The sequence below is a fragment of the Chrysochloris asiatica genome, unplaced genomic scaffold (assembly GCF_000296735.1).
Source record: "Chrysochloris asiatica unplaced genomic scaffold, ChrAsi1.0 scaffold00039, whole genome shotgun sequence".
Classification (NCBI taxonomy): domain Eukaryota; kingdom Metazoa; phylum Chordata; class Mammalia; order Afrosoricida; family Chrysochloridae; genus Chrysochloris; species Chrysochloris asiatica.
In genome coordinates, this window is record NW_006408557.1 from 20,824,974 (window position 1) to 20,836,136 (window position 11,163).

The following is an 11,163-nucleotide window of genomic DNA, read 5'->3' on the forward strand; positions in this document are numbered from 1 at the left end:
GAAGTGGCAATGTCACATTGCTAAAGATGTGATGCAAGTTGGAAGGGATTGTTGAGGATCAACTCATTTATAAGCAAATAAATATTGTGGCTGTTAAGTACCATCGACTTGGTTCCAACTCATAGTGATCCCGTATAGGGTTTCCAAGGAGCAGCTGGTGGGTTTAAACTGCCGGCCTATGGTTAGCAGTCCAGTACTTATCCTACAATGCCACACCAGGACTCCAAGCAAAAGTATGTTGTTGCTACTAAGTGCTGTTGAGTCGGTTGACTCATAGCAACCCTGTATAGGGTTTTTTTTTTTGTCCCCCTCCCCCTGGATTCTCATTGCACAGGAAGATTCCGTAGTTCTTTTACAAAACACTGTTTTTCTCCCACCTTGCCAATGCCTACCTCAGAGCACCCAGCAGGGGACAGGGGCTCCCACCACACCCAACACTCTAGAACTGTCTGCACCTGAGTTTCCCAGCATGACTTCTCTATGTGGGTGGTGGTGTGCTGCCAAGCCGATTCCGACTCATAGCGACCCTGGATAGGGTTTCCAAGGTTGTAAATCTTTTGTTTTTTAATGTTTTATTGTGAATTATGTGATAGTTTACATGGGAGAACATTAGCTTTACATTCATCCTATCATACATCATTTCACTGCCATGGTTACAATCCCCTCCATGCATCATCAACCAACCAAAGGGTATACCCTGCAAGCCTGCACCCCGGTTGTCAGCACACAGCCCCTCTCCCTCTCTGGGTCTAAAGTCCCCAGGGGCTCCATCTCTCCACATTACCATCTCTACCTCCATCTCAGGCATCACTGCTTCTCTGGGTAGGGTCCCGCTATCCGCTCTTCTCCCTTGATGGTCCCAGGGACTTCTACTCCTAGACTGAAAAGTTAATCACTCTCCTTTTGCTACAAAATGTCTACCTTTACATTTCCAACCCTCACAATCAGTCCTGATAACAAATATTCACTATTGTATCACAACAAACCTATCTGCATCTCCTTTCATCAACCCCGCCCAGACAGATTGGATACTACTCAGTGGAGATTCTACACCTTCCTCCACTCCCTCTGAATCTAGGCTCCCTCTTTTTTTTTTTTTAACAATGTTTTATTGAAAATTATATGATAGTTTACATGGGAGAACTTTAGTTTTACATTCATTCCATCATATATCATCTCACTGCCATGGTTCCAATCCCCTCCATGCATCATCAACCACCCAAAGGGTATATCCCAGAAACCCACCCTCTACACTTCCCCCTCCTACCCCCAGTTTTCGGCCCACAGTCACTTTCTCTCTCTGGGTCCAACGTCCCCAGTCGCTTCATCACTCCACGTCATCATCTCTGTCTCCATCTCAGGCATCTCTGTTTCTATGGGTAGGGTCCCGCACTCGGCTCTTCTCCGTTGATGGTCCCAGAGGCCTCCACTCCTATCCTGGAGAATTAATCACTCCCTTCCTTGTTACAAAACTTCTACTTTTGCATTTCCAACCCTCATAATCGGTCCTGATAAGCATTATTCCCTACAGTATCACGAGTTACCCACCTGTATCTCCTTTCATCAGCTTTGCCCAGACAGATTGAATAGTACCTACTGGAGCTTCTGCCTTCACCATGCTCCCTAGCACCAGGTTCCCTCTTGAAAGCTTGTAAGCCAGTCACTTCTTGCCTTTGTAGTCTCCCCCTCCCCATTTGAGTATACAATGTCCAAGCTACCCTTCTCTGTCCACTCTGTGTGTGTGTGTGAATGTTTCTTGCTGCGAGGATTTGTACCCTCTGAGTCGCTGCTCCATAGGTATAGGTCAAGTTCATCAGACTATCAGCTCACTCTTTTTTTCTCTCTCTCTTCTTTCCTCTCCTGGTTGAGCTCCTATCATCCAGTCATCCGGTCTAGGTCACATGGGTAACATCTGCAAGTGTGGGCGCTCCTGTGCATGTCCTCTCTTCCCATCAGCCAGTAGCTCCACTTTCCTCTGAAGTCCTCCGTGGCCACGCCACTGACTCTGGGCCCAAGAGTCCTCAGGTCTCTTCACACTGTTTGCCAACCAGGTCCCCAACTGGGTCCACAGAAGTCCACTAAACATTGTAGGGCTTAGCTTGCCGCTTCATTGCTGCTTTTACCCCACTTCCCCCATCAGTGTGTGGTCACCAATCAGAGCGTGCATTTCCGTTGAGTCTTAGTCTTGGAAGGGGGTTTGCGTTGAGGGGACCTGGCCACTTGCCTTGATGTTTTCTAGGGAAGCGATTTGTTTGTTCTTGTAGTAACAGTCCATCTGCCTCCATTTTTCCTGTAGGTCTTTCTTTCAAGAGGTATCTTTTATTTTTCTAGCCACTCTAGGCTGGTCTGCTCATCCTTTCAAGTGGAGATTTCTCATCCCTGGAGATCTGGATGTGGTTCCGGTTTCTACCTATAGTTTTATGTATTGCAAAGGCTCCACAAGAAGCCTCGTTCACTGGTTACGATGTGGCCCCATTTTAGGTATTCCAATCAGTCATAGGCAGAAGATGGACTTACAAGTCTAGGCTCCTTCTTGAAAGCTTGTAAGCCAATCAGTTCTTGCCTTTGTAGGCCCTTCCCCCCTACCCCCAATTTGGGTAGCCAATGTTCAAGTTGCCTATCCCTGTCTACTCTGTGTATGGAGAAGGTGGAAATGATCCTCACTATAAAGATTTGTTCCCTCTTTTGAGCTACTACATCCATAGGTGTAGGTCAAGTTCATCACATTGTATCAGATTACTCTTTTTTTCCCTCTTCTTTCTTCTTCTAGTTGAGCTCTGATCATCCAGTCATTGAAGCCAGGTCAAGTGGGGATTATCTGTAAGTGTGGGTGTTCTTGTGCATATGCCCTCTCTTCTTATCAGCTGGAGGCTTCAGTCTCCACTCTAGTCCTCTGTGGCTAAGTCACTGACTCTGAGCTCAAAAGTCCCCAGGTCTTGCCACACTGCTGGCTAACCAGGTCTCTACCCGGGTTCACAAGAGTCTATTGAACGTTGTAGGGCTTAACTCGCAGCTTCATTGCTGTTTTTCCCTCACTTCTCCTTATTGGTGATGAATGTGGTCACCAATCAGAGCGTGTATTCCCATTGAGTCTTAGTCTTGGAAGGGGGTTTGCCCTGAGGGGAGCCAGCCACTTGCCTTGATGTTCCCTGGGAGAGCAACTTGCTTGTTGTTATAGTAAATAGTCAGACTGCCATTATCGTTTAATATTTTTCATGTAGGTCTTTCTTTCAAGAATTATCTTCTGTTCTTCTAGCCACTCCAGGCTGGACTGCTTGTCCTTTCAAGTGGAAATCTTCCACCTCTGAAGATTCTGCATTTGGTTTAGGATTCCACCTATGGTCTTATGTAATGCAGATGCTCCACAGGAAGCCTCTTTCACTGGGCATGTTGTAGCCCCATTTTTAGGTATTCCAATCAGAAGGAGCTCTGGTAGCGTAGTGGTTACGAATTGGGCTGTGAACCACAAGGTCAGCAGTTTGAAACTACCAGCAGTTCCATGGGAGAAAGATGAGGCATTCTGCTCCCGTAAAGATTTATAGCCTTGGAAACCCTGTGCAGGGTCACTATGAGTCGGAACTGGCTCCACGGCACATAACAACAACAACAACAATCAGATATAGGCAGAAGATGGACTTACAAGCTTTCTATGGTGATATTTCTGGCTATTCCTTTCTCTCCCCTTCAAGTGTCTACTTTATAATGGTATGCCAGGGAAACCAAGATTCAAAAGACAGCCATGCATCTTAACATTATTTCCTCCCTTTTCCCCATTCCAACCATATCTCAATCCCTGTAGGCATACAGTTTTCAAGGCTGTAAATCTTTTTGAGAACAGAAAGCCTCATCTTTCTCCCATGGAGCAGTTGATGGGCTTGAACCATCAACTTTGTAGTTTGCAGTCCAGTGTTTATCATACAGAGCCACCATGTTCCTGGCTACCAGGGGTGGAAGGGTGAAAAGGGAGCAATTTTTGCTTCTGGGGTAACGAGTTATGTTTACAGTGATTTAGAAAAGAGCAGTAACAATGGTAGTAAAATTTGAAGGCTTTAATCTCACTTGTAACACACATCACTTCTGCCATCTTCTTAGAATCAAGTCACTTGATACAGCCCATATATAAAAGAAGAGTATCAAAGAACACAAACTGTTTTACTGAACTTGCAAATTTCCCTCCTCTGATCCAACCATAACATGAAATCCCTTAATTTTCCTAAAGCACACCTCTGATCATATTACCTGTCAGCTCAGAAACCTTTCCTAGCTGCCTGCCCACAGGCCAGGGAACTCCTAAACTGACTTGTAAAGCCCAGCCACCATGGTTCTCTAGTTCCTACGCCACATAAATCCATCCTGTTCCTCAAGTACTAGCTACATTCTCTGGTTGGAGCCTTCCCATTCTCAGAATCACTTTCAACAAGCTGTCTTGTCTCTTTCCAATTTCAGGGCCTTTGTATTCACTGTATCTTCCCCTACATCTCTGCATGGATGACTCTTTCTCATCACCATGTGATCTAAACAGCCTCCATCCCTTCATTCCCTCTCACCCATTTCCTCACTTTATTTTCTTCACAGGACTCACACCCATCTGAAATTATCTTGTTAAATTACTATTTTCTGTTACCTTAATTGTTCTGGACTGTGAACCACAAAGTTGGCAGTTCAAATCTTCCAGCTGCTCTGCAGGAAAAAGATGCTGCTCCACAAAGGTTTGCAGTCACTGAGTCAGGACCAACTTGAGACAGCACTTAACAACAACAAAATATTTGTTCCTTAAGCCACCCTGATGGTGCAATGATTAAATGATAAGATTGCTAACCAAAAGGTTGCTGGTTAGAATCCACCCAGAAACTCTTTCGGAGAAATATCTGCTCTGTTAAAGACTTGTTGTTGGTAAGTGTTGTCAAGTCAGTTCTGACCCATATCGGCCCTCTATAGATACAGGTTTCCAAGGGGGACTGGTGAGTTTGAACCACTGACCTTGATGTTCAAACTGATCTTGGGGTCAAGTGCTTATCCTACAGCACCACACAGCTTAGAAAACCCTATGGGGCAGTTCTATTCTTTTACATGGGGTCCCTATGAATTGAAATCTACTGGATAGCATTTAACAAGCTCAGTGCCTGGCATTGTTGTTATTGTTAAGTGCCATCGAGTTGATTCCAACCCATAACAACCCTGTATAGGGTTTCCAAGGTGCAGCTGGTGGGGTTTGAACTGCCAACCTTGTGGTTCAAAGTCCAGTGCTGATCCTACAGTGGCACATGTGATCAATAAATATTTATTGAATTAAATGCATACTCTCCATAGAACTATTTTACAAAAGATCATACGCTAGAAAGAAAAAAAAGAGCGAATATATCATCTCCCTCAACTGAATTCCCACCCATCTTGCCATCTTTAATTTATCCTGGAGGGGTCCTTAGAGGACCCAGAGTCTGCATGTAACTCTCTCTCATCCTAGCATCCATCACAGGGCCTGCAAAACTATTGTTTGTTGAATGGATCAGTGGATGGAGAGGAGCAAGAAGGAGCTGTGGGGTAATGGATAGCTATTTTTTTCCTTACTGAGAAGTTGTTGTTGTTAAGTGCCATCGAGTCGGTTCCGACCCATAGCGACCCTGTACAGGGTTTCCGAGGGTGTAAATCTTTACGGGAGTAGAAAGCCTCATCTTTCTCCCGCGGAGCGGCTGGTAGTTTCGAACCGCTGACCTTAAGGTTCGCAGCCCGATTCGTAACCACTACGCTACCAGAGAAGAGTGGCACTTAATTCTAAATCTGACAAGTTGACAGTTTAGGGACTGACTACTCAGGTAATTTGGAAACTCAGATGATAATGATATATTACTGCTACTAGCTACAGAGTCAGAATAAGACCTTAAAAAGTAGTAAGTACTGAAAAGATGACAGTGCCCAGCATTTGTCATTTAAAATACAAAATTCAGAAAGCTTTTTTCCCAATGTTCACTACTTTGGGCCTTTTTTGAAAATGTCAAACCCCATAGGGGGTTCTGTCAATCTTATTTTGTGTCTCTATGTTGTTGGTCATTTGGGAATCTGGGAAATCTTGTCCCAGATAACTAATATGTATTGAACACTTATTAGGTGTCAGGGATGTGGTTACAACCATTATTCCATTTAAAGTGTAAAACAACCTACGAAGGAGAGACTGCATTATCCCCCCACTTGAAGGATAACCAAATGGAAGAACTGGCAAATGATTATAGGAAATTTGACTCCACAGGTATTAAATCCCGTTAACAACTTTCAGGCTGCAGGTGTGGAGATTCGAACTGGGAGATCTCCAGGTCTCAGCGTCCAATAAACCGGTTAAGGGAACGGATGCAGGGCTATGACCTCTTCCAAGCGCCCTGTGCCTTTAAGAGTAATTTCCCTCCCGCCTGGGATGCTCCCATTACCCTCGCTGACATCTAGGGCCTACCACCCACCTCCTCCAGCGCCCGTAAAGCCACACCTCGGCCTTTCTCAGCAGCACACCCTCCAGCGTGGCTCTCCTTTGCCCACCGGAAAGGGGGAGCTGAGGCCTGAGGGGTGTACGCCTCAGTCCTGGACCGTGCCTGCCGCTCCCCAGGCGTAATGCCACCTTTGGAACCCTAATTCTAATCCCTCCCATCGACCGGGCCCACCGCCCCATGAAGGTGACCTCCTCCCGAGACCGCACTTGCCAGGCGGTACCCAAGTGGGGTCACACGTGGGAAACCGGCTGTGCGCGCTCCCTCCCTGCCACGCGCCGACATCTGTCCACGCCCCTTTGGCTGGCTCCACCCCCGTGCCCGCGCACGCTTCTCCCGGCCGGCCGGGGCAGGAGGGACGCGCCCAAGCGGGCCCCCAGGTTGCCAGCCTCGCGGTGGGCTGGGACCTGGGATTAGAGCATCTACACATCCTCTAGCCTGGGGTCCAGCCCCAGGGCATGGAAAGCGGTCGTTCAGATCAGAGCCCTCAGCAGGCAAGAGAAGTCCCTAGCCTTTCCGAGCGCTTAGCTGGGAAGAGAAGGCTAGGACTTAAGTCCGCGTCCTCTATGCACCGTCTTTGCAAAGTGGGTGTCATATTCCCTTTCTCAGGATTCTTCTTACCCCCCGCCCCCGAATGAGAAAAGAAAATAGTAAAGGGATTCGTTCATTGGGCCCCAAAGCATTTGTTGAGCCCACGTGTACAAAGTCTGGTTACATCTCTAAACAAGATGTGTCTATTCCCTTAAGGACCTTGTGGAGCCCTTATCCTAGGCCTTGTCCTCCCTCACATCAATATTTGGCTCTGGGACGGTCGGAGACCTACGTAAAAGGGAAAGGGACGAAGGTCTTACTTGCCGGCAAGTGTCCCTGAATAAGCTAGAATTTCAAACACAATGTGGAGTGGGGGACGAGCTTGGTGTGCCCCCTCCCCCCCAACAGCCTAAGAAAAGAAACCGACCTCATCTTTCTCCCCCTTCCCCTCCGCGAGACCGCCCAACCCCGCAGCCTGAGTCCCGCCCCAAGCCCGCGGCCAGCGATTGGGAGATGCAAATACCGGCTCCTCTGCCCAGCAACTGGTGACGCGCCACCCGAGCGCTAGGCGTGGCCCGGCCGCAGCCCAAGCGGGCACCTCGGTGTTTACACGGGGCGGCCCCGCGCGCGCCGCAGCGGCCCGCAGACGGCGAGGGGGGAGGGGCGGGGTGCGCGCCAGCGGGGCCGCGCGGGAAGAAAGACACTAGAAGGCGGCCGCGGCGGGATAGGGAGCTGCGCGCGCGGTCCGCAGCAGTGAAGGCGGCTGCAAGGAGAGCGCGCTGGGGCTGGAGGGCGCGATTCCTCCGCCCCCACAAAACAATGTGTGTAGTGCAGCAGGGCGCAACTTGCCGGAGGCGGCGGGGGCGCGCCGAACCCGCCTGATCCCGCGCAGCTGACCTTCTACCCCCGCCGTCCGTTGGGCCGAAGCGCCCAGCTCCTCGCTCCCCAGCTCGTGGGGGCCGGGCCGAGCCGCGGGGCGGGGCCGCTCCTCCGTCGCCGCTGCCTCCTCCCCCCACCCCCAGCCGCGGAGGATGCTGACTGCCCCCGGCGGCGTCTAGCGGCCCCGGGCCCAGGCGCGATGGTGCAGCAGCGGGGCGCGAGGGCCAAGCGGGACGGCGGGCCGCCGCCCCCGGGGCCCGGGACTACCGAAGAAGGGGCGCGCGAGCCTGGCTGGTGCAAGACCCCGAGTGGCCACATCAAGAGGCCGATGAACGCGTTCATGGTGTGGTCACAGCACGAACGGCGGAAGATCATGGACCAGTGGCCCGACATGCACAACGCGGAGATCTCCAAGCGCCTGGGCCGCCGCTGGCAGCTGCTGCAGGACTCGGAGAAGATCCCGTTCGTGCGGGAGGCGGAGCGGCTGCGCCTCAAGCACATGGCGGATTACCCGGACTACAAGTACCGGCCGCGCAAAAAGAGCAAGGGGGCGCCCGCCAAGGCGCGGCCCCGCCCCCCCGGCGGCAGCGGCGGTGGCAGCCGGCTCAAGCCCGGGGCGCAGCTGCCGGGCCGTGGAGGCCGCCGAGCACCCGGAGCGCCCTTAGGGGGCGGAGCGGCGGCGCCCGAGGACGAAGACGACGACGACGAGGAGCTGCTGGAGGTGCGCCTAGTCGAGACCCCCGGACGGGAGCTTTGGAGGATGGTCCCGGCGGGGCGGGCCGCCCGGGGGCCGGTGGAGCGCGCCCAGGGCCCGTCGGGTGAGGGAGCAGCAGCCACAGCCGCCTCCTCGACACCGTCGGAGGATGAGGAGCCGGAAGAAGAGGAAGAGGAGGGGGCGGGCGCGGTGGAAGGTGAAGAGGAGACTGTGGCGTCGGGGGAGGAGCCACTGGGCTTTCTGACCAGGCTGCCCCCCGACCCCGCTGGCCTGGACTGCAGCGCCCTGGACCGCGACCCGGACCTGCCGCCCCCTTCGGGCACGTCGCACTTCGAGTTCCCGGACTACTGCACCCCTGAGGTTACCGAGATGATCGCGGGGGACTGGCGCCCGTCTAGCATCGCCGACCTGGTTTTCACCTACTGAGCCCAACGTCAGCGGGGCGCGCACGCCCCCAAACCAGCTGTTTACAAACAGGAATCAGGTATTGGGGCCCCTCGGAGGCCGAGGCTGGCACCCCATCTCCCGCGCAGCCTCCCCCCTCCTAGACGTGCCCATCCCCCTTTCAGTTCCAGACATGCCCCTCCCCCGCAGACACACCCCAAGGCTGCCCAGCCCCCACTCCATTACCATTTTTGCCCCTCCCCAACTGGCCCCCTCCCGCACAGCCACCAGCAGCCAGCCCCTCCGTTACACCTCCCGTCCTCTCCGAGGACCTGCACCCCTCCCCCACTTTGCACACGCCCCTCCTCGTGGCCGGAGGACACACCCCCTCCCTTGCTCTTGAATCCCTCCACTTTGGCCCATTCCGGCTCCCTCTTGGTTACCGGGGCGCTGCGGCTGGGAGGCACCACGAGCTCCTCCCATTCTCCCCCACTTCCCGCGGGAGGGAGAGGGGCATGCTACTACACCCCCAGGGTTAGGCCCCGCCCCCTCCTCGCGCATGCTTAATGCTTCTTGGGAGGAGGGGGCTGGTCCCAGCCTAGCCTCACGCCTCTGCCGCTTGCTTGGCGAAGGGCTGTAAGGAGAGCGCTCCTATGAAATCCTTAGCCCCCGGTGCTGCAGCCCTTCCTCTCAACCCGACGGGGCTTCTCTGCCTTACTGGGAGGAGCACTGGGAAGGGGAGAAAGCCGAGTTGGTTTGATGGGTAGGTTTAGAACCTGGGATTATCCCAAATGGCATATAGCCCCTGTTTCCTCTTACGGTGTTGCCCATATCCAGCTGCACCACCCCCATACTGCGTTACTGCACCCACAGCCTATTCTGGTCCCCCCAAAACGTCTCCTTCCCCACCTGGGAATTGAGGGTAGGACCTTTCTCTGGAAGCCCACCGAGAGAAGAAGGGGCTGCCTAAGAAAACCCAGAATGAAGACCGCTACCAGACTGTTTGGGGACAGTACCCCAGTTGCTCCGTTCCTCCTGGATAATTGCCCTATCACCTCAGGGTACCCTCCCAGCTGGGGCCGCTCCCTAAGCTCCCGCCCCTTTCAATCACCCCAGTCCCTTGTCTGGACCCACAGCCACGTTAGTCAGTGGGAGACACAGATACGTTGGTGCTATGGGGTTGAGACTGAGGCCTAACAGATGGGGAGGCAGGAAGAGCCGAGCTTTAAGTAGTTTTAGGCTTGAGAGGGACCAACTGGACCTAGTGAAATTGAGACTGTAGCCAGAGGGTGGACTATTTGCACCTCAATTTTTGCTTGTGAGAAATGGGGGTAGGAGAAAATGGTGTCCAGTTCAGGGTTCCCTCAGGACCCTGCCCCTGCTGTTATGCTTCACTCCAACCCCTTGCTGAAGCCCCGCCCCTTCGGCCTCTCCTCTCCCCCTTTTGTCCTCACTACCTGTATCTCACCGGCCGTGTGTTCATCCTCAGGGTGCGCACACACTCACTCATTCACACACACAAATCTCAGGAACAAACGGTCCCAGAGTCCTTCGGGACCCCTGCCCAGGGTCTCAGCAGGTCTCTGCCCCACGCGTTCCCGTCGCTGACAAAGCCACCAGCTGCCTCCTTTAAGCTTGGTGCTCCGGCTCTGGGCCTTTCTTGCGCGCGCTCTCTCTCTTTCTCTCTTTTTTAAGAAAAACAACAGGAAAAAAGACAATGAAAAAAAATGTCATGTGAGTGAAGAGGTGTCACTGTCTGTGGTCATGGAGAACTAGTCTCGTAGTTGAGGGGAGGGGTCCCTCCGTCTGGGGCACTGGCACCCACAGCAGGACCCGAGCCAGTATGATGCCAGGACTGAATAAAGTGTATTTGCCCCGACCTCGCCCTGTGGTTCTGCATGTCTCTGCATTTCCTCAACTTTCCCCAGTTTGCCAAATTCAAGTTCATATGATTTAGCTGCATGCCAGTCCCATGCAAGAACTGGGTGTCCCAGGGCAAGGTACTTGGGCCCTCCAAGCCTCTGACTCCAGTCCATTTCAGAACTCCCTGGTCTTCTTTAAGGATGGCAAACTCATCCCTTTAGGGGCTGGGCAGGAATCATAAATGAGGGAAAGTCTGGGTGGACACTGGCCTTGTGACCCATTTCAACGGGGTAGGAACACTTCACCTCCCTGTTGTGA

At 52.6% G+C, this 11,163-nt stretch overlaps 1 protein-coding gene across 1 annotated transcript; it reads left to right on the forward strand.

The window, feature by feature from the left end:
• The first annotated feature begins 8,082 nt into the window (after positions 1 to 8,082).
• SOX12 (SRY (sex determining region Y)-box 12) lies at positions 8,083 to 9,024 on the forward strand. Its single transcript, XM_006860719.1, has one exon. It carries the CDS (start codon positions 8,083 to 8,085, stop codon positions 9,022 to 9,024), a length of 942 nt encoding a protein of 313 aa, XP_006860781.1.
• The last annotated feature ends 2,139 nt before the right edge of the window (positions 9,025 to 11,163 follow it).